We start from the raw sequence: 25,144 nt of genomic DNA, 5'->3' as shown, positions 1-25,144 counted from the left end.
TCGTTCGAACGCAATAATATTTCGTTCCCACGCAATAATATTTCGTTCCCACGCAATAATATTTCGTTACCACGCAATAATTTTATTTATTTCATGTCCGCTCCCAGCCACCGTAGAAAACGACCCGTATGTTCGTTGTGACTTTCGTCTTTGCATGCCTAACTTTTTTCAAAGGCGGTTTAATTTCGCTATCTGCAGTTAAAATGCTACATTGTACTTGTATTCTTAGCATTTTCGCATTTGTTATTTTTGCAGACCCTAATTGACCATGAAATACATGAAATATCATCGCGTGCGATAATAAGTTGGTTTAAAATATAAGATAATAGTTTGAAGAAAATCAAATCCTATAGATTGTGTATAGCTCCTTTTATATAATTGAAGTCGTTATTTGTACCTTGGAAATGTTAACCAGCTTGTTTTCTGTGTGTTGTTTTATTTTATCCTTCGCGAGAAGAAATTACCACAAAAAAGTTGCAATTATTGGTAAGTAAAACGTTCATTATTTTTAGTTACGAAACTAAATTGCCGGTTGTAAAAATACGCATATGCATGAAATCGCAAAGAATACGTGGACACGAAAATAGGTCTCTATATTTTGAGTGATATAGGATTGTCGCCATTACCCACCTCGCTAAGTTCTGTTGTACTCAGCTTATCAAAGCGAACTGGCTTGTAACCGTTAGTTGTACCGTCAAACGTGAATACTGATGAGTCGTTCGGACTGTCCATGGGGTCAGGGGAGAGACTGAATGTCACGCCTCCTGAAAGTTCACTTTCAGTTGACACAGATCTTAATAACTCTGAAATACTGTGTGTTCTTCCGATGTGTTTATCATCGTCGTCTTCATCCTCTGACGAGGAGCGTTCATGTAGATCAGGTCCAGGATTCCCCACAGCGCCAAGCATCGCTAAAGATGCAAAGCTTGACAGTACTGGGAATAAGCTACTACTGCGGCGGCGTTGCTTCACTGGAAAATATTATAAGAAGACTAATTACATTAAAATAACTGCCTATTTCGTATGATTTAAGAAAAAACACTATGCATCGGTATGATCGCTATATCAGAATTATCTATCTCATCCACGTACAATTTAGTTGGTTTTGCTAACTCATTTTAAAACATTTATTTGCTTTTGATCCAGAAACTCTAAAGAGTCTATAAAGTAAGAAAATGTACACCGAAAATAAGACAAACCCGCAAAGAGAACGTGAAGTTTCAATTGGGAAGGGGTTACGAAGTAAGTTGAACAAGTGCCGGGGACAACGTACTTTAATATATTGCACCATGCACTAAGATGTCTGATCTTTTAAACTTTTGCATGTATATCAAATATCACCATGCTTTAAACAGTTTTCGATATGTTTTGCAATTCATCATCCGAGGAAGACGTAAATCAATCTCTAAGGCGAGCCGGTAGACAGTGGATTTGCATTGGTCAATGTGCAACAATACATCCACGATACGAATTATTCATCAGTTGCTTTGTTCCATATTTAGCAAATATAAATCACTAAAAACACTTTAACGGAAACGGGTTCCAGAAATATTTAGTCACCCAGTGTATGATTTTATGCGTGTATGTGACGGTATCGAATGTTCCGCTGTGTCTTACTCTATCGATATGTAGTATTCTGATTGTTAACAGATTCCATTTATCTATTTTACTGCCTCTACTATATTTACTGCCCGTGTCTGACGTTGTAATGATACGTGTAGGAGTCTCAGGTTGATGCCAGACATAAAGAAGGTATATTTATATCACCTGTACGCCGGTCAGATCGCCAGTATATATATTACGGTTTTAGGTTGTAGGCCCAAGTGTGTGTATTCTTGACCCATCACTAGTATATAGCTGTCCATTTGTCATTGTTATGTTACACATCGAAGGTCACATTCTATTTTTAGAACGGACCACAACGTGTATCGTGAAGATTGTCCTCGTTATGATGAGATGGTTTAGGGAATTTGTTTGCCGTCCATCTTTATTTTATAATTTAATATCCACATTTAATTTCAATATCATTGAGCAATTTTCATGGATTTTGTTTAAAACCTGGTAAGACCTACACGTTTAACGCGCCAGATGAAAATACAGCAGACACTGCTAACTCTTCTCGATCAACCACCTCATCTGTTTTTATAATATTTAATCAGTCCCAATACGTCGCGATGTCTTAAAATGTTTTATTGTAAAGTTTACCTTGTGTGTAAGTTAACTAAAAAAATAAAAGATAATCATACAATAGATGACCCCCTTACTCTACAAACCAATACTGTGAAGATTTCTCCCTGAAAGTTAGGTTTGGACCTCTGCAAACTATTTACATATCTATTTTCATTTTTGTATTTGTCAGATGATGAACATTTTGTTGTGTACCATCGGATACAAAATGCACACAATATACTGCAACGTCGTGGTATCCTATTACATGTTTAAAAATTGTGTGACGGTAAAATGTCTGCAATTGCTAGAATTGTCGTACATTGTAGCACATTTTGAGTTTTAAAATTGTTTATTAGACTGTCATAGGACTTGCAAAGAACAAAAAAAAACATTCTCACATGATATTAGTACATTCTATCATGATATAAAATGAGTGACTGTGAAGTAAGGGAGACAACACTACTTTCAGTTTATGTGTACATTACCTATAGGCGCACAAGCAATGATTTCAGATTCGTCCACTTTGTGTTTTCTACAGAGACCCTGTAGCTGTCTGGATTCAACCTATACAATAGTGAATGATAGAAAATGAACTATAAGTAGAATGAAATATAGGTACGGATATTACTATCTGCAAACATTAACTACACATGTATTGATTGAAAGGGTGTTGTTCATCGTTAATGCATTTAATATAATCATCTAAAAACTGAAAAAAATGTATTTTCTGTGTTGATGCTAAAAAGTATCTAAATGTTCGGATAGGAATTTAAATTACACGTATGACGTTGTATATCATATTGATGTCTAATACAAGGATATACCCACCCTATACAAATCGCGCTTCTTTTTAAGCGCTCTAGCGACCTTTATTGCAGACCTGTACTGCTGCTTCACAACCTTTAACTCGACAAGATCCTTCTCTTTGATTACCAACACAAAACCTAGTGGAAAGAAGAGATATACAATAATACTATGAATGATATCACTGGTGCTAAAAAAATCCGAATAAATAAAACTTATTTGTTTTACATCGATTGCAAAATAAACCATACAACTTCTTCAAATCACTTTCGATGACCTGGATGAAAGCGCACGAGGGGTCTAAGGTTAGACGAAAACGAAACCGGAGTTTCCGAAGAAAACACTTGTGATTGGACCGGTTCCTTAATCAAATTTAATAATTGTATATATAGTGTCGTAGGTTCGAAACCCACGCCAGGAAGATTGCAGGTACCGTTTGTAGGTCTGTGATATCTGATTTACCTCCGATTACTCCGGATTTCATCTACCTCCTTGACCTGTTGCGTTCTTAAATACCCCTTGTGATTAACAGACCATTAGGCTAAAATCAACTCATACTATAACATGGGAAGATGTGCACTTTTTATCTTCAAGTAAAAGACGATCACACTCATTAACTTAGTTCTTATGCAGACATATTCTCCAGATTAGTCATGGAAACAAAGCGTTTGGGGAAACTTAATTTGTATTCTAGTCGTGACCACAGAAATATTTTCATTAAAAAAAAAATAAACAGACTGTATGCATGGATTTTCATATTTGATCTTTGAAGAAACACATAACACTGTTTCCTGGTCGTACGAAAACTGTATTAAATGGTGATGTACAATGTGCGTATGTTTGAACATATCTAATCAATCCGTATATGAGTATTACATACAATATTATGTAAATAAATGTTTGTTTTAAATACTATTATCAATATCACTTTTAAAGGGACAATGATTATATACACCCCTTTAGTTGTTTTATTTTGCAATATTCTATTATCTATATGTAAGTAAATGACCGAAATATATATCTCAAAATATAATATCCTCAAAATTTTATTACTGTTAACTATCCTGATGATTCGCCACGGCAAAATGATGATGAGAATTGTGGCAGCTTCAGTTCCAGGATGTGCCCATATACCTTCCCAGAATGCAACATCCAAACACCAGGACACAGTCACAACGAAGGCGTCGAATACCTCCAATGAAATCACAACAGGTAGAAAATGAAAATCAAAACAACGTGATAACTAACAAGGAAAGGGAAAGTAACTTCTATCAAATAGAAACTGTGTATATAACAATGTAAATAAAAATGGATAACACGAAAGCTTACGAAGTTTTTATCAACATAAATCTGAAAAGAATTACAAACTTGTTTCACATACATTGTTTGTGTTTCACTCAAACATTCCACTGTGGTATCATTTTACATTGGACTTGCATACTTGGATCATTCAAAGTTTAATAAACCTACGGACGTTAATTAAACTATGCTTGATTAGATATTAAAAGAAAATAACATTAATTACTAAATATCTATCTCAGAAAATAGAAGTTAACATAGTAATTGTTTATATTGAAACTGAAAATATATAATATAGTTTGAGTTAGAAATGTTTGTATACAATTACCTCCAATCTATGTTTGAGAAAGTGGCGACCCATTCCGATCACTTTGAGAAACGCCTATAGAAATATGAGATATAGTTACAATTCATTAAACAATAAAATGGTGAAATATCATTTTGAAAATGTTATTTTAAAATTGCTTAATCAAGGTTAATTGTAACCTTATCACGTTAGTATTAACACTTTGATTGACTCCGTGTTATTAATTCATCATATTATCTAAACAACTGAAATGTAGAGGTATGTAGTGTTATTACATTCCATAATCAGTTTCATTGCAGTTTTTGTACTACTAGTTTATAAACAATACTAAATCCACCAATAACTTGTTATGTTAGCGTATTCATCCAAAGGACATCCTACATCCATAGTGCAAACGTTTGAGAAATACCTCTGATATAGCACTGAAATTACACTAACCTCGAACAGCAATATGGACAGTATAGCCATACTCCCGATATGGAAATAGTGTGTCACCTCATGCGTAACAGAATGACCATGGTCATGGCTACCACCACCTGCAGCGCGTTTCGATCGGTGATGCTGATTTGTAGCCGATCGCTTCCGTCTTTGGATCTTCTGCTCGGAGATTCGCTGTTGTACATTCGACCCTATATTAAAGTTTGTAATTTCTTCACTGTCCATCAGATCATTCTGGGATCCGCTACTACTGAAGAGGGTAGCAGAATGTAAGTGGCTGTGGTCTTCATCACTGCAGATAGTGTTATTTGCCTCCAGGGTTTCTACGATTTCGTCCAGATGTAATGTATGACTAGGATCGTGATGATGGTCAAGAGCTGGACACAGAAGCTTAAACTGCTCGGCTGCCTTCTCCTGTAGAATTTCGTTCTCGTGTTGTGTGTCTGAAAATAAACAAAATGTGTCATGACCTCCATGAATAGATACGGATGAGATTCAAGGGAAAGCTCTTTGCGGGTTTTTTTTTTTTTTTTTTTTTTTTTTTGTCATTCGATGCATAAATCAAATATTCAATTCAATCGTTTCAATTATGTGTCTATGGTAATTTATGGTATGATTGTATTCCGTGGCTTCATTAAGATTATCTTAACATATAGCTGTCAATTTCATATCAGTTTACTAAAACTAAATACTTTTAAGCTTCATACGAATGAATTTATTGCAAAACGAAAAAAAAAAGATCATTCGAGGTAAAATCAAATGTTTATCAGATAAGACAAATATTTTCTGAACACCAAATGTATGTACTGGACATTGGGCACTGGTACACTAAAAGGGAGACAACTCAATCCAAACGTATGGTGATATGATCGTCAGTGTGTATCAGCAATATCTATGCATGCAATATTCATGACCAAAATATGTATGCATTACTCGAACTCAGATAATTGTCATGGCTATTATTAGCCATTTAACATTCAGATCGAAGGTAATATTTACTATATTCAATTTTTTTGTAGGAGTTCTAACCTAGAATGCAAAAAATGATTAAACATTTCCTTTGGTAGAACGCCTGATTAATATAATTCAATAATATACAAACAATGTACTTAATTTTACAGATATGTCCGTTGCACCAAAGCAAAGACTAACATAATGAAAGAAATGATGGTGATGAAATTAAAATATTACAAATTGTCTAAACCATTATTGCTGAATCGACGTTATAACAACTTAAAATGTTGTTCATGTAAACTTCTTACCGGACATAATGAGAATGTCGCAAATAATCTGTCCTAGAACACATGATGCATCAAGCGCACTGAGGATACAGACGGATATCAGAACAACATGGGTATGTAGCAGCTGGGACAAGCGTCTCCGACACCTGGAAGTGATAATTGATTTTTACTAGATACAATGTAGCACACATGAAGTGATTTTAAAACAATCCAAAGTTTACAAAACATATTATTTACGAGTATCAAGTATAGAACACAGGCTCAAGTGATTGTCAAAACAAAAGAACTTGTTATGTATTCATAGAAGTAACCTATATACAAAATATCAATTTCTTCCTGAAAGTTTTTTTTCACCGTGTAATTTGATGGCCGCTATCTACCAAGCTATCACATATTTTACGTCACTCTTATCCTAAGATAGAAGTGCAGTACTATCAATTCTTAACAACAACCTGGAGACATAATAAAAACAGTCATGCTTTTGATAATCAAATTTAGTATCGCACTATACTAAAAATATCAAACGGAAAGTCATGTTCATAATGAACATTGAAATTAAAATGTATAGAAGTGAACTCTCAATCTTAAAGTAGTTTGAGCAAATGGATTTTTTGTTTAGGCTAAAGACCTATTCTCCAAGAAAACACATCAACATGTCTCCATCAATAGTCATATACATGGATTGCCATTGTAAACTAGGTATCCTTAAAATAATTATATTTCCTTCCAAACTGAAAATGTCCAACCCACTGTCAGTAAATATAATTTATATAATACTGTTTCCCACAACATGCTCTTAACGTTATTAATTTTCAACAAAACAAAACTGCATTGTACCAATATATTTTTTTGTTTATTATATTAATAACAATATATATAAATATATTATATATAAATATATTAATAACTGATTATAAATGAGGCAATAAAAAGGACGGTTTCAAAGTTCTGATGGCGTCCTCATTGCTATTATTTCACGTGAAATTAACCGTTTTAGATTTTAGTTTATCATATATATCCTTTATTGTATTTGCAACAAACGGCTTTTTGTCAATTAATTGTGATGTTTTAAAGTGGTACCTTTTATAGTGGAGGATCATTTACATCAGAGGATAAATAGATAGATTCAGAGCCGCAATGATAATAAACGTTTAAACCCCATTCAACTAATATAAATACAACTGAGTTTATATCCGTAGGTTATAAAACTACCACATACGTAAAATTGCATATTCCTTTCAAAACTATTCCTCGACATTAATACTTAAAGTACATAGAAGGTTGGAGGTTGTCACATTTCTCAATGATATACCACTATACTAAATCACGCAGGTAAACACCATGGATATAGTCTAGTGATGTTTGTTTAGTTCGATGTCGACTCTTCTATTAACAATGTGAAGGTTTCCATGCGTTATCACCCGAACAAGTGTAAGTCCAAGGCCCTTATTTTTTTTTCGTTTTTACATTTTGATTGATTTATTGATATTTATCCCGAGATTTTGCGCGGGTAGTTTTACAACACATAATATTTTTCTATGTGTTAACAATATATTCGTCTCTCCCCTCTTAGCATGTAAAAGGTGGGATGCATCGTTTACCCATTGTCAGTAAGTTTGGTGAGGCTGGGTTCCTTACTCATGCTGCATCACGCCAGCCATTTCTATTGTTTTATTGTGACTTAACGACACAATGTTTCATTAGCTATGTTACCTTGCAAAAACAAATATATATGGAAACAAATGAATATGATATATCCTATTGCTATGTTGGTAAAAGTAAAATAAGTGTAGTTCCCCCTGTCACGTTTACAAAACAATTTGTATTAGGCAGTCTAGATTATAAGTTGGAGTGGCCAGAACTTGAATGTCTACAAAAATCGGTTGTTTGAGCTGCACGAAGGGTTTCTTTGATGTATCGGTTCTAACGTTACATGCACAATTATAATATAACTGAAAAGGGATAAATATGATAACGTCAGTCTAGAATTTGATTTCATCTTTTAGCTGAATGTAAGAGTGGATATAACGTGCAAGTCTAAAACACCCAGGTGTTTGAGCAAACAAAAGTTTTCTTTGATGTATCGGTTCTAACTGAAAAGGAATAACGATAACAACTAACATGCATGTTATCAAGAGAAACATGACGGAAGCATAAATACCAAACGATCAAACTAATAACAATTAATATAACGTGCATGTCTAAAACACCCATGTGTTTTGAGCTAACAGAGATTTTCTTTGAAGTATCGATCTATTGGTTACAGTTATACCTAGTATTAAAATTACCGTATCAATGAAGCATAGTATATACAATAAAATAAAAATACCAAACGGTCAAAATGTTTTCAATATTAAGAAAAAATCGCAACTCAAGCAATAATGAGCAAACAATGAAAACGATAGTCAGATAAAGGAAATAATGATCACGGCAGTTCGTGTAAGGCTGTGTCATAGCGGATATCGTCGTTGAAATTGACGAAATAATTAAAACAGTCTAAAGTCTAAAACAGTCATACACTAAGTCTCAGTCAATAATTGTCTTAGTCAAAGTTAAGTCAAAGATTGTATGATGGTTCTGGAGCTAGGTTCTATACTTCTATAATTTGTTAGATTTTTATCCTACAAATCTAACAATCACCTTTCCTTTATAAATACGTGTCTAGTTCAGAGATACGTTTATGGTTCTGCTTTTTGATATTTTATAAAAACAGATAAAACTGAATGTAATCAGGGTCGATTAAAAGGTACAAACATACACAATGTATACGAGTCTACACGGAATTATTATTGTAAAACATTACGCGTGTCTAGTATGTGTTATAAGTGGTATCATACACAATTTGTAAATAAAAGTCTTTCTTTTGAAGTCAACAGACTACGTCATAGATAAGCCTTTTTACTACTCTCGTACTTGGATCAAAGCGATAGTGGTTATGTAACACTAACACACTTGTTGGACATGGCCTTGATCGCATATACCTATATAACTACCCATAACGCTAACATATTTAGGTGTTGAATGAGTTTTTTATTGACACAATATTGACATGAAAAAGCCCAAATTCACCTGTAGTCGACATGGTAAATTCTGCAAATGTTAGGCTATATTTGCATTATTTTCTAAAAATTCCAATGTAAATGTATTGTAAAACTTTGCTTGGGTATTGGGTTCAATCAAGAACTTACAAGATCAATCTTCCAAACTGCCAAAGAATATAACTTAACTTTTAATGATGAAATGTTCTAAAAAGATAGATTACTAATGATTAAACAAATGTTGACTGCAATAAAAACTCCTGCTGATTAATTTTGATTTCCTTAACAAAAAAGTACAAGGTCATTGCTTTAAACAAATAACTAGATCAAAACGTATCCAAGTATAATTCAATAGAAAGGAAATCAGGAGGAGAGACAGGAAATAAATTACCGTATTGTATCTGGAAAATATTAACTGTTCTAGTATATATTCATAAAAAATGGCTTGTTTGAAGCCAGATGTGCCATTGCAACGCGGCAATATAGGAACACAGATGTAAGATGTTAACACTAAGATTATTATCTCATAGTATATTTCTCACGTTAATATTATAGATGAGATATAAACGCAATGGCTTTGTCCATACATGTAATAAACGCGAATCGCATTTTCGTTTAAAAAAAAACCGTATTCATAAAGGTATGACAACAGATGTTTTACAAGTTAGGATAGATTACTTCTCTGTTTGTGTTAACTTACAACATTTAAATACTAGATGTATACATGTATAACTTCATTTGTCAAACATCATTATCTATTTATAATCCAAAATTAGAATTAATGTAACAACATCACATCTCATACCTGTTATAACATAAATATAATAATAATACTTTTTTCTTCTTATTATACTCAATTTATCATGATGTGTTCCCTAATTTTTGTAATGATAAGCAATTTCCCTTAATTGTGTATTCATACATGATATACCTAGATACATTTTAAAGTTATATGGTTATGATTTATCTAGGAGCTATATCATTGTGACGTATATACAGTGGTAATTGTAAATTTCCGTGTCAGATAATCAACAATAAATAAAATCAATAGTATGACGCAATCAATCGACATTTTTTACCACATGTACCTGTACTGTCGTGACTTCTGTTTCAGCCTAAGTCGCCCCGGCTTCTCCCGTAGTATTACTTCCTCGTGTTTTTCAAGACTTTTATCGAAGGATTTATCCAAAGAATGTACGCTTCTGCTACTGAGGTTATTGTGTTTTTGATAAGCACCCATACTTGTTTCGAAAAACTTCTAATCAAAACCCGTCATATGGGCTCAATAGTATTTGTGTACAGGTATTGTACCATGGAACTCCACTTTTCGTTGTATCAGAGGAATAGTTCTTGGTCTATATGCTACAAAGTCGAGAATAAAGCAAATACGACGAAATTGTAAATTAAACGTCGACATTTACCACGAGTTCGGATCGGTGACCATAAATACAGGGTAGAGATATGGGAAGGGGCTATTTGACATGGAGTAGGTTTATTATAGAGGTCTAATTTATAGAACAAACTGCTCCATATGTATATTATAACGTATTTACCGATTTCGAGTGCTTACTCACGTTTACTTACATTAGTACTACGTTATGAACATACAAAATGTTATATTAAATGATTAAAAGTTGTACTTTCAGTTTTATACCTAAATGATATAAAGCGTTGTTCTTTTAATAACTATGCTATGTACATGTACTTGAAACGTATGAACTAATTAGACATGTAACGGTCTTTTCATAAAATCTCTGATATACATATATAGATGCCAGCGCTTTGCATACAATATCCCTATTGCGTCTTTATATAACATAACATAAAGACTGTAGATTTTATCAAAAACATTTTAATATTTCTAATCACATTATTTAGACATTTTTTTGTTTTTGTTTTTTTGCTAAAAGCTGTTGATTTTAGATAATGAAAACTGTTTATCAAAGATTATTTAATCTGTAAGATGGAATAGTCATTATGACGGTCATCAGTTGAAGTCTCCATATTAATGATAGCACCATTGACTCCATTTCGCATTGCTTGGTTTATATAGTTATTGTGGCAAACGAATGTAAATATAGTGGCACATACTTTTTAGTTGTAATAGTCAGAACAGTGAGCGAAATGTTATCTTCACGAGCGATAAAGTAAACTACCACACCTCATAATATCTAATAGAAAATTAATATTATAATCAGTCATAATGAGTTAGGCGTGCCATAACTGGGCATGAAAATGTACCATGTGTATTTCTCTATTATATTAGAAATCACAAATTTGACTAATTAAGCTTAATTAAGCTGTGAAAATCATTTATTGGCACCAATAAACATGCATGATATATATATAAAAGCATTTTAGCAACACAGATTTTAATCACGAATATCATTGTATCATTATAAAATGTGAACTGAAATGGCCATTACATGCCACTATACTTACATTTATTCTACCCCGGTGAAATAGGGACATTTATGCTGATAACTTCCAGATTACTTGATAGAATAGAATACGTTTAAATGTTGGGATCATTTTTCTCAAAATCAATACGCAATGTTAACATCTCTATTGTGACGTCATAGTAACGTCGGAATCCGTGCCATTCTTGGTTTTTTTTTCTTCGTGTTGAATGTAAAGCATTCTTTAGTATTGTAGTTTTAAGCAAAGCTTAATTTCAAAAGTTATATATGAAAACATATATCTACTAATGCAACGATTGTTCCATTCAATCAATAGCCAAGTCAAACACTATATATTCAGAAATTGCTATTTTTAAAAGGACATTTTTTAAATACTAAAATGTATCCTTTGAAATTGTTGGTCTTTATAGAAGCCAGAGTTTTGCAGATAATCTTACCATTTAACAATGCGTGCTAGCGAAGCTCTGGCATCTGGATAGACCAAAGCTGCCATAGGAAGAAAGTTTATACTTATATTCACATTATTAACTCCTTTTGGGGTGTTTGCATTAGCATTATTTTAGCGATTGAATCCACAAGATAGAACAACCAGTTTGACGGTGATCAGTGGACGTTACATGTCAACTTAAATGACATCATAATGGTCACGTTTTTGGGTGTCAGTTTTACCCAATTAAGTGACTTCTTGCATTAGTTAGTTTATATAGTAGAAGTGCCAAGTGAATAGAATACGCTGAATCAGATTTAGATGATAAAATAAGTAATTGTAGGCTTTCGAAACATCGTAATAACAAGAGGACCTTTGGGCATGTATCGCTCACCTGCTTCAGGCTAAGAACACAAGCTACAAACTTGAAGGCTATAGAATTGAACTTAATCTATTTATTTCTACAGATGGATTTTAAAGAATTTGCTATATTTTTTCCGATTGGGCCCTGCCCCTCTTGCCTTTAGGGGAACAGTCCCACCGTTTATACAAAATTGGTTTCCCTTCACCCAAGGAAGCTCCAGACCAAATTAGAACTAAATCCCTTCATTAATAAAGTAAGAGATTTTAAAGTTTTTGCTATTTGGGCTCTGCCCCTCAGGCCCCTTGGCGGGGGGGGGGGGGGGGGGGGGGGGAGGCTCACCATTTTTACAAAATTGGTTTCTCAAATCATTTCGTTCCTACAAAATCCTACAGAAGAAGAAGGATTTTAAAGAATTTGCTATATTTCCCCAATTGGGCCCCGCCTATCAGGCCCCTTGGGGCCAGGGTCATCGTTAATACAAAATTTGTTACCCTTCACTCACGGAAACTTCAGACCAAATTTGATGAAAATCCATTCAGCCGTTTATGACTAGTAGGGATTTTTGAGAAAAGTTGACGGACTACGGACGACGGACACCGCGTTACTTCATAAGCTCACTGGCACTAAAAAAGTGCTGTAAATATTTCAAGGTTTTGATTCATGATCAAGGCATAATAGATGTTTTACGATGTTCTTCAGTATAGATGCAACAATAGGGGCTAAAATGTGTATTTCATAAAAAAAAAACTGCATTGCAAAGTATGTGGTTCTCTTTACTAAGACAATGACATTGTTGTGGTGACTGATCTTTAGTGTTTTAACAGCACTTTGTCATCAATAGGTGGCATTTTAATGTTGTTTGTATACTAAATATCTGAAGACGACTGTAGATATAAAGATGTCAGGAATTAGCTTTATATTTATGATAGTCAAGTGGAGTTATAAAAATATACCTAGACGGGTATGTCACTGTTACCAATACACTAACAATGATCTCGGTAATACCACCTCCTTAAATGAGGACATGTATACGTAACCTAACGTAAGCCAACATATACCTACAATGGTTGACTTCGATCGAATTATAGTGCAATCTTAATTAATAACATTCATTTCTTTTTTAAATCTGAAGTACAAGGCATAGTGCCGTGACAAAAATATAGTAAAACAGGAGGGAAAATACGCCGAGAGGTAAAAGTCATGTTATATACGTCAGGAAAGGTAACCCCAAATCAAAACAATTTAGGTCTAGTAAGGTCAATCACTAAAATGAAAACGTCGTGGATTAAGTGATGATTTACAAAGTTGTGTCGAATTCGGATCTGGAAATTCTGTAACAATGCATTAACGTAAGGCATAAGCACTGAATACTTAGAACGTCGTGTCATAAAAGAAATAGAGTACATGCCCATGGTACGATGATATTATCATATTTTCCTTCATACTATATCTACCCCTATCTTGAACACCTCCGTGAATATTGGAGGGCATCTAACATATACCGATTGAAACAAGTTGTAGAATATCATATCAAATTGTAATCTGAAGCCAACAAATCGTTATAAAAATGTCTCTTATATAACTGAAAGGCTAATGAATAAAAATATAATACCAAAGTAAACTAGTAATAATGAATGTTGTATCATAGTCATGGAGTTCGATATCCACAACAAATCTACATGATGGATGTATGTAATTTAAAACCGTAAACGGTGATTGTAATAATAAAAATAAATTTTATTTACAGATTACAACCTGATAAAAGTTGAGATATCACAAAGTCCTAGGGTTCTTTGAAGATATCACTGGTGTAAAAAAACCTATAGCGATTTCCATTGGATCAGTCGGGCGGAAATTCATTATAATGTCAGTGTAGATTATCTGGAGCTGGACTGTTATTTCATATTTTATAAAACTCGCCTTGATTTTTTAGGATATATGTTATAGTTATACGTGTCGTAATTTTCATACTCACGAATCAGAGTTCTTTGATATTTTATACACAACCTAAAATTAACAACATATTGAGAATACTTACAACGTACATGTTTTATGTGTACAAATAAGAGTCATTATTCTTCTTTGAAATTCGAAAAACCAAAACTATTTTTAAACACTTCTATTTAGATATAAAGTCGTTATTTTAGAGAATGCCATATTTATTTTCAAAATTCGCCCATTCAGTCTTTAAATGATTAAATTTCAATTTCAGCAAAACTACATTCCAATTAAATAAAATTGAACAGGAACTAAACAACAGGCAATGCCTTGGTAACAAAAGGTATACATGTATAGTAATGAAATGAAAAAATAATTTTAAGCAGTATAAAGTTTAGCTTAGTTTAAGCATATAGAACATTTATATAGAAGATATTCTATATACACGATTAATCTTCTTGTAACGATTGTTACTATTGGCTTAAATGTTATAAAGTCACCGTTTAAAACAGCGCCTTTAATTGGCGGTTGAATAAGTTTCAGATTATCGAAGAAAAAGAGTCCTTCAAAAATTAATATATCTGTATACATTTTATTATATGTAGCTGTAGCATAAGCATCACAGTGATTTCTCATCATAAACCGTTTTGCGGAGTACAAATCCATCATAATGTTATAACAAATAGGTTAAAGTTTATCTATAATTCAAATCTTGCTACATCCAGATCGACAAACCGCTACAATTCACACGTTTTCCTAGTAGATTTACACAATGGCCCCCCCCCCTTTGTGTACCGCGATTTGCTAACATGAATGATTGCCAGAATTACAGGGAAATGGAATATAAATACAAACTCCTCGAAACAATGTCACCTGCAGATAAAGCGTCCAATAACACAGACATATCCTAGACTGATTAGACGTGTACTTAGTCACAACGATTTATAGTATTTACCAACACTTGGGCTGTGAGACAAATATTCAGTTGTTAACATGTAAATAAAATTCATCATTTATGAAATATTTGTCTGTTTTAATTCATCGCTTGTGATATTCGTATGCTTTAATTCATCATTTATAATATTTATATGCTTTACTTCCTTATTGTAAATATCGGTATGTTTCTTAGTTAATCACTGATAAAATTTGTATGCTTTACTTCATATATTTGTAACATTGGTATACCTTATCCCATCATTTATTATTTTTGTATGCTTTATTCCATCATTTATAATATCAGTATATTTGACTCCAGTATTATTAATATTTGCATGCTATATTCAATTATTTACAATATTGGTATATTTTATTTAATTATTTATGATATTTGCTGTTTGTTCAATCTTTTACAATATTGGTATATTTTATTTAATCACTTAAAATATCGGTATGTTTTATTTAATTATCTACAATATTGGTATGTTCTATTAGTTGAAATGATCTCGATCGTACAATTTCTTCGGAAAATGAAGCGACTTATATATTGTATGGAAATATCGGTAATGGTAATAACATATACATTATACGTATAGAAATGAAATCATAGATTAAAACGAAGTCAATAAAGGCCAAATTTAATGGTCTGGTTAAACGTATTATTTTAAACAGTTTTATACAATAGATATGACCTACTTGATTTTGGCTTTTCTAAGCATAATTTTTCTGCATTGTGCAAGCGTGCTCTGTTAACGTTGGTTTTTATGATACAGGTAAGAAATATATTGCTAATGTCAATGGTAAAATCGACCTGAAAAATCAGTACAATAACTATATTTAAATATGTTTGGCGCTGTGCCATCCGTCTCCCATATAAACTGCATATAACGTTAGCGTTCTTCTTAAAACGCTACTTCTAATCAATAAGATATGTTTTATTTAATTATTAATGAGCATATAATGGGGTAAATAATTATCGTATTCAGACAATGTTGGGTATGGGGTAAATAATTACCGTTTTCAGACAATGTTTGGTATGGGTGAATAATTATCGTATTCAGATAATGTTGGGTATGGGTAAATAATTATCGTTTTCAGACAATGTTTGGTATGGGTAAATAATTATTGTATTCAGACAATGTTGGGTATAGGGTAAATAATTACCGTTTTCAGACAATGTTTGGTATGGGTAAGTAAATATCGTATTCAGACAATGTTGGGTATGGTGTGAATAATGATCGTATTCAGACAATGTTGGGTATGGTGTAAATAATGATCGTATTCAGACAATGTTGGGTATGGGGTAAATAATTACCGTTTTCAGACAATGTTGGGTATGGGGTAAATAATGATCGTTTTCAGATAATGTTGGTTATGGGTAAATAATTATCGTATTTAGACAATGTTGGGTATGGGTAAATAATTATCGTTTTCAGACAATGTTTGGTATGGGTAAATAATTATCGTTTTCAGACAATGTTGGGTATGTAGTAAATAATTATCGTATTCAGATAATGTTGGGTATGGGGTAAATAATTATCGTTTTCAGACAATGTTGGGTAATGGGTAAATAATTATCGTTTTCAGACAATGTTGGGTATGGGGTAAATAATTATCGTATTCAGATAAGGTTGAGTATGGGGTAAATAATTATCGTTTTCAGACAATGTTGAGTAGGGGGTAAATAATTATCGTTTTCAGACAATGTTGGGTATGGGGTAAATAATTATCGTATTCAGATAATGTTGAGTATGGGGTAAATAATTATCGTATTCAGACAATGTTGGGTATGGGGTAAATAATTATCGTATTCAGACAATGTTGGGTATGGGGTAAAGTAATTATTGTATTCTGACGATTAGTACGGAAACAGTCAGACGTGGTGGTAAATATTTTGATGGATATGTTATGTTGAATGATAGTGAAGTACTTTAACTGTTGTTATGCTCTAGTTTATTAGCGTACTATTTCTCCTATTTACGAGGGTTTGTTTACAAAGGTAGATTTATTGTTATTGGCAGGCGCTAAGGGTTATTTAGTCACAAGTGACCAGTGAATTATGACGTATCGTAATAAATACACTGATCTCTGACCTTTCATATTAACAATACACGTGCAGAAATCTTCTTTGTTTGCATCGATTAAGTTGTAATTAGTAACACAACAGGAACTAAATATAAATGTAGTATGAATAAAACACTGCTTTGCATCTTTCCGTCATATTTCGAAAGTAATATATGCATATTTAGAGAAAGACCTGATCTAAACATAGCATTATTTACACGTAGACTTTTCTTACATTTAAACAACATTAATTAAATGTAGATATGAAAAAACTGTAATGCAAAAATTTCAAATGCCATAAGTATTGTATTAACTGCCTTATCTAATTTCGTATTATCATGAAGATAAATTTGCATTCTTTGTTGAGCATTTATAGAAATAAAAAGTCACTGACACGAAACAAAATATAAGAAATAAATAGCTTTACAAAATATTTTTGGGTGTTGTGTCGTCGGCGATTATCAAGGTGACAAAGGGCACATTCGCCCAATGTATTTTGATAAAGAAACGGACGTACAATTTAACATCATATATACGGAATGAATATTTTCATTCAGCTTTACTTAGATTGAGTAGATACGGCGTCGTGTTCCTTTTTCGATCTTGTTCTTTTGACGGAGTTCATACGAAGTAAATATCACATCGCGTGCAGTGCTTGTTTTCGTACAATAGGATAATAAATAATAGATACAATAGTATAACCTATACAAATAATTGTTTCATATCTAAAATATCATTTAAGAATTTATTATCTTAAAACAATTTACTATATAATGCTTCATTTAATATAGCGGGGGCATTTTCTGCGCATTAATTTCCTGTAACTCGAAAACGAAAGTAGCCTGAAAGAATATGGATCGTTTGCGCATTGGTATAAAGAAAAGGGGAAAGCAAGTTTCGATTTCAGAAAAAAATAACACAGTTTGTGTGTGAGAACATTATTTGGAAAACGTATGGACCTTTTCAGGTGACATTGCACCGATCTCTCGTTGTTTCCAGTTAAATTCACCTAACTATAGCTGTTAGACTATATACTATGGCGGCGCTCATTCAGGGAGAAAGGTGATATAAAAACCCAGATATTTCCTAATGCAGACTGTATTTTTTAAAAGTATAGTCCGTACCACTTAACTTATATTTCTATACATCTATCTGCGAGTTCCAGTTTCAGACAAAAGTTTTTTTATCAAAAAGTTTGATTTTTTGCGATTTGTATGTGTACAATTCGACATAAACTTCAATATACCCATTACACAAGACAGACTTAAGTTGACATTCACACAGATATTTTTGCTTCGACCACTAAGGATAAGATTCCCCCAATATGCTTTTTTTCAAATATTAGGGATTTCTATGTAAAATTATATATATATTTTAATGTTCCAAAATGGACTTTACCGGAACTTAAGCACTTCACGTTTACCTGTGGAAATCGTTGAGGCTTTCCCTTGGTGTGTTAATCGGAGAGTTTCTCGTGTAAATTGTGTCAAAAACTATACCTATCGAGTGTTCTGAAACGATGATTTATATGCATTTAACTGGTATAACATACAACTAATATATAAAGAGACAGTCTTATTTTTGAAATACAGCACTGGGTCAAAGCAGGCATCATCGTAATACATATATAGTCCGCATACATTCAAATTGGGGGGAAAATTAACAATAATGTGTAAACACTTTTGTATGCGAAAACAAATATTATGGATTTTGGTACAAGAATTATTTTGAGTATTTGAATTAAGAATATTAACAAATAATGATCCTTAATCTGCCAATTTATATACTCACCCAGCAATAAACTTAAAGTTTACACTCCTGCATTTGGAATGTTTGGTATTGTTGTATTTTACGTCATGCTTTTCTTGCATAACAATTCACACTTTTGGTCGTAAAAGCGGACTAATTTTAGTAGCTTATCGTCTTTCCGAATGGATAATCGTTTTCCTAATGTCCTGATTTCGCCCGCCTTATGTTTGGCCTCCAGTGAGTGTTCACTCCTGTCAGGTAGGCTATGGGTTCTGTTCCCTGACCGAAACACATTTTAATCTATAAAATATAGTAGTTTCTCTTCCTGCTTAGCATTCAACGTAAAGGGAGTGAGACGACTGGTTTACAATATAATGTGACCAGGTGAGTTATACTGCCCTGCGGTTTGGAGACACAACACGAATATACAACAAGCTCACAATACATACAAACATTCACAATCACAAGACATTGAGGAGGCATTTCTTAATTAGCTGTTAATTGTTCTTTTAGTCAGTCAACCAAACCAACAAACCAATAATACGTCAGCAATTTTAGAAACGTGGCAGTGCACGTGAATGTTATTGACATTCATATAACATATCATCTTGACCTATATCTTTATCACCGCTCTGTCATTGAATAAATCAAACTGGATAGGATTGAAGCCGTTTTGACTGAACGGTATTTCAAAAGTGTTTTTTCTTCAAATAAACATTCATCATATTACTTGTGGGTAATATCCGTCGACCAATATATAAATTATAACATTATTAAATCTAGAATATCCATAGCAGATAAAGACGTGAAACACTATTAGGTCACCCATCGATATCTATCTGTAAATAATTAATTTAATTTGTTTTCATACTAAATCCGACTTTCCAATTGGCAGAACTTTCTTTATACTAATATATGAAGAACAAATCCAAAAATGGCCCAAAATCCGACTTGATCATGACGTTTTGCGTATTGATATAGAAAAAAATAATTAATTGGGAAATCAATTTATGTTATCAAGTAGTCTGAAAACATATAATTATAAGCATTGATGTAACTAATTTTTAACTAATACTTATATCAAATACACATTTTAAAGTTCAAAAATAGTGACATCTATACTTAAATATGAAGTTAATTAAACAGCAGCCAAATTAATAATATGTCACTCAAATGACTTCACAGGTGTTGTATCTATGTTATGTCCCATTCTAAATTTAAAACTAAGGTAAATATAATCGAGTTTGATATCAATTGAGAAATTTTATTAAAAACCGGCTCTTGTATCAATTTTACAAAGGTGATGAAACACCGAAAAACTATAAATCTCAAACATAAAGTGTGAACATCCACTGACACGGATTCTTACTTCTAAGTTTAGAATTTTTATAATACCAGCGAATTTAAACTCATGCAATGTAGTTAAGCACATCCTCTAGTCTAGTGTAAATGCGGTGCGCATTTATCTAACTTGAATTCAGAGATGAATGTTTGCAGGATTTGCATCCTCGATATTCCAGGGGTTCCGATCACTTACGATCTCTACACCCAGTGGACTATCCCAATGTAAAACTGGAGGCAACAGAATAGAACATGTAACTAAGTCATTTGATGTACATTAAAAGAGCCGTATAACGGTACACTGTGGTTGACTATGTGGCTTTGATGTTAGGCGTCGCTCTCTCTGTAGTCTTCAAATGAAATATTTGCTAGCCTGTGATTGGTCAAATGTTTTCCGCTGAGCTGCCTTCAATTTCACTATGAGATAGTCCAGGGGTGTAGAGATCGTTAGTGATCGGAAAATGTCCTGGAGTATCGAGGATGCAGGATTTGTAACAGCATCAATTGCAATACGTAAATAAAAGATACAATTAATTCTTCTTTTGTTGTGTTTTCATTATTATTCGGTACTTAAGCAATAGTTCTTTATTTTAACAAGAAACGGTTCTTAAGAAATAGTACGTAAGCTGAAGATAATTAGAAATCCATGGACTCGTGTGTTTTATGTAGTCGATAAAGACTCCGTTGAAAATATCTTTGTAGGCAATCTTCTCACACCATCCCCAAAATAGCATTAACAATCACATTTAGCATTTAGTTTAGTAGAACTATCTTTATCAATAATCAATATAACTTAGTCTTTATTTTTAATGTAGATATATATTGCTCTACGTTGTTCAGGTATTGATTTTCCAACTTTTATTGCTTAAATATGTCTTTGTGCTTTACATTTCTTTTTCTCACATTCGGTCCATATATTAGAATCATTGCTTGCTCGTCAAATTATATTCATGAAGGGATTTTAGTAGAATGTATTATTGAGTATTAATTAGCATAATCTTTTTAAACAATGAACTGACGTTGATTTTTTTACTGATTTAATTATTAGATGTTTTACGAGGGACATTTTAAAAGTAACATTATTGAAATTTGAAGGTTCCAAACCTGACATATTAACTTTTATATTTTGGGCTCAATGATAGACTCCTAAGAGAGGAATTACTGTTTGTATCAAATACACCTGTGAAAACACATTTTTGTCTCTGCATCCATGCCTACCTGTGTTTACGACCATTCTTTGTTATCCCTTTCTTTGAGTAAATAGCCTCTTTACTGCCTGATACCACTGCTGCCGACTTCTCACTATCCATCCTTGAGGTACCCTCCTATTTTGGCTATTACACACTGTGGTTTCCTTACACATTCTCCGGAATTTTTATACTTCGATGGTCTAAGAAATACACTTTATCATTGGTTTAAAATATATCAATAAATCTGCCGATTTTCCAGAAGTCAAGTTGATTTCTCAATCTGTATTCAGTAATATATTACCATAACCATTGTTCAGTACAAGTAGACGCCGTAAATAGTGTGAAGCTAAGTAGCGCCCGGACATGATATATATCATAAGAAGTAATAGAATAGACTGGTTCCTGAGCGCTACTTTCGTTATATGTATTTACTATTTGACAGAATTATTTCTATCTATATATTTGACAGAATTCAAGGACATGTTTATCACGTCCGCACTGTTACATAGAGAGAACAAATAAAGGATCTTAAATGAGGGTTCATTTCATGGGTGAGTTTACGGAAAAGTATTTAAAAAAAAACAACTTCGAGACGAGTTTTAATGAATCTTATATGAAATAAAAGCAAATTTAAGATTGTTTTTATTACAAAACAACAACAACAACGTACATTACGAAAATTGTCAATGTTAAAAATTGTGCTAAATCAATCAAGCAGTTATCTTGTCACGTCGTCTTCAAATCCTGATTTCATGTCATTTTCCCCGACATAACTTATCATCGAAATATTAAAATAATAACACGTTTTTTTCTCTTGAATATGAGAAGTATTCTTTTGGCTATTATTGTTCTTAATATGGAAAACGTAGTCATTAATTTAATAATGCCATAAAACTTGTATGTTTATTTAAAATCAATCTCATTTGCGTCTTAACAAAAATGTCTGTCCTCGACAGGGGGTGTGTCGTAAACGATTCCTGAAATAAAAGTGCATCCATATTTTATGTATTTTTTATTTTTTATTTCAATTGAATACCTTTTAACATGAATTGTCAACTTTAACAAGATACCGCTATGCTAGCCAAATCATATTAAACATCATGTATTTGATAGACGTTTATCATTTAAAGACACTAATTAAACATTAAATTTTACCTGTTACTATTTAATTAATGAAGCTCTACTATCGCAAAATGGTTTATTTTCGATATATATTTTCATTTTAATGCCATCGCATGGAATATGAACTATCTGAATATATAGCTAATACTCCAACACTTGGCAGTTGTTTATTATGTTTATCAAACTCAGTTAAGTTAATTTTCAGATTGTGAAAAGACACTAACATTAGCATGTAAAGGTTAGCTGCATGAATCTACATCAACCTTACCGCAATTGTACGCACTGAGAATAGTTCCGTAAAGAGCCAACCATCAGCTCCAGCCATACCCATTTGCCTTAAAGGTAGGTCAATATTTTCGGGAATGGCCCAATTTGAAGGATGCTACACAATAAGCTGCGGAAGTTGTTTCGAATTCCACAATGTTTTTGTTACACTACGACATTTAACTTGGAGTTAACGAGTGCCGTCATATTAAAACGAATATCTAAAATTACCAAACCATTCAAATAGATAAATGAGAATTACATAATAATTCAATAATAGTAAAGAGCCATAAAACCAGATGTAATATAACGAAAAACATATGAACTGATGTAGAATAGTGTTTTGTTGCTTGTATGTAAAAGAAGTCAATTAACAGGGTTAATTTCTACATTCTTCCTAATATTACATACCATAATATTTTATCATTTTTTCTCTCTCTTTTTTTGGCTAACATATCTCCAAAGATGTTAAATTTTAAAGTGAAATAGATCCAAAATAAGCTTAAAACTCATCATTTTTCCTTTAAACATTTGAAATCTGTATGAAAATGTAAGAAATATGACTCAATAAGAAAACAAACATGAAAGAGCATAAATGCCAACCACATCCACTCGTCCTGACAAACTGTCAACAAATATCAGTCAACCATTAACTCCAGTCTCTTCCATTGGCCTGAAGTACAGTAACAGAGAACAATTCCCAAGGTCATCCTCGATACGCCATGGGATTATATCGCCGTCGTTATATCCACCTCTGAACGATGTCATAGGAACATTGAAGACAACACAAGACAAGTAATTTCAGCTAAATGTGGTCATATGATATACATCGAAAGAATACAGGTACAATGTGGTTGGCTGCGTGGCTTTGGCGTCGAGCGTCGCTCTCTCTCTGTAATCTTCAAGTGAAGTCTCTGCAGGCCCGCGTGTGATTGATTTTTTTTCTCCTCAGCTGCCTGCAGTTTTACTATGGGATAGTCCTGGGGTGGATATTACGCCAGTGATAATAACCCCTGGAGCATCGAGAATTTGTCTGGTTAGTTGCAGAGAATAGAACCTTTCACAAACGACATTCGCCCGCCCGTACAGTAGAAAATCATCCGAACAAAGCAACATTAATTCCCCACTGAAGAAGAGTGCACGTTAATCCCTGTCATTAACCTCAGACATAAACGTCCAAATTGTACAAATTAAGATCAATAGAGCATCCTGACGATTAGCTTATATGAGAAGATACCATGCTTTCAACTTCAGACAAAACTGTCCGAACTCTAAAAAACTAAGATTCACAGAGCACCCAATCGGCGACCTCAGCACCATGAAGAGCAGTCTAAGAGGGAACAACCTAACGTTAATGTCAGACACCAAGATCAGTTATTTGAGGATATATTCCACCATCAAACCCAAACACAGTCATATGAGGATATACTCTACCATCAACCCGTAACACAACTCAATTGTCTGCACTGTGAAAACCAAGTTCTAAAGAGTAACAAAGCCCTTTAGAACAGGTCAAGAGATTATCATGCATTCTCATCTGAGATGGGTTACCCTGACTAGCACGTGATGATCCCCGTTTTAACTCACACAATAAGAAAGATACAACAATCTTGCCGCAAGCTCGATACTGCCAACTTGAATTTCATCATCAAATTGCCATGCCAATAATTGTACTATTGTTTAATGGTAATTTTCGAAATTCACGAGCCTTGCTCTTTTAAAGAATATCATTATCGTCATGGACGAATCAGCTAGTCAAACAATCAACTCTATTGAGCCCTGTAGGTAGGGCGTTAGAATTGTTTAAGGCGACTAAATTTAGGATATTGTATTTTCTCTTTTTTCTTACTATCTTTATCATTCCTAACGTCTCCCTTGACACTGCCCAACTTTTGGTCTTTTGTGGAGCGCTTGCCTCATGTGAGGTAGGCTCTGGGTTCTGTCCCTGGCCAAGACACACCAAAGTCTATAAAGGTGGTAAAGTTTGTGTTCTTGCTTAGCGCTCAGCAACCAGGGAGTAGTACGACTGGTTC

At 33.1% G+C, this 25,144-nt stretch overlaps 1 protein-coding gene across 1 annotated transcript; it reads right to left on the bottom strand.

The window, feature by feature from the left end:
* Positions 1 to 591: 591 nt before the first annotated feature.
* Positions 592 to 21,892, bottom strand: LOC138329744 (uncharacterized). Its single transcript, XM_069277034.1, has 8 exons — positions 21,754 to 21,892; positions 6,280 to 6,404; positions 5,018 to 5,460; positions 4,601 to 4,654; positions 4,027 to 4,165; positions 2,998 to 3,113; positions 2,655 to 2,733; positions 592 to 971 (listed from the first exon to the last, which is right to left on the bottom strand). Exons 1-8 carry the CDS (start codon positions 21,843 to 21,845, stop codon positions 592 to 594), a joined length of 1,428 nt encoding a protein of 475 aa, XP_069133135.1. The 5' UTR covers positions 21,846 to 21,892.
* Between the last annotated feature and the right edge of the window lie 3,252 nt (positions 21,893 to 25,144).

Source organism: Argopecten irradians, chromosome 8 (genome assembly GCF_041381155.1).
Source record: "Argopecten irradians isolate NY chromosome 8, Ai_NY, whole genome shotgun sequence".
In the NCBI taxonomy this organism is placed as follows: Eukaryota; Metazoa; Mollusca; class Bivalvia; order Pectinida; family Pectinidae; genus Argopecten; species Argopecten irradians.
Note: the sequence above shows the minus strand (reverse complement) of the source record. Positions and strands in the feature narration are given on the sequence as shown.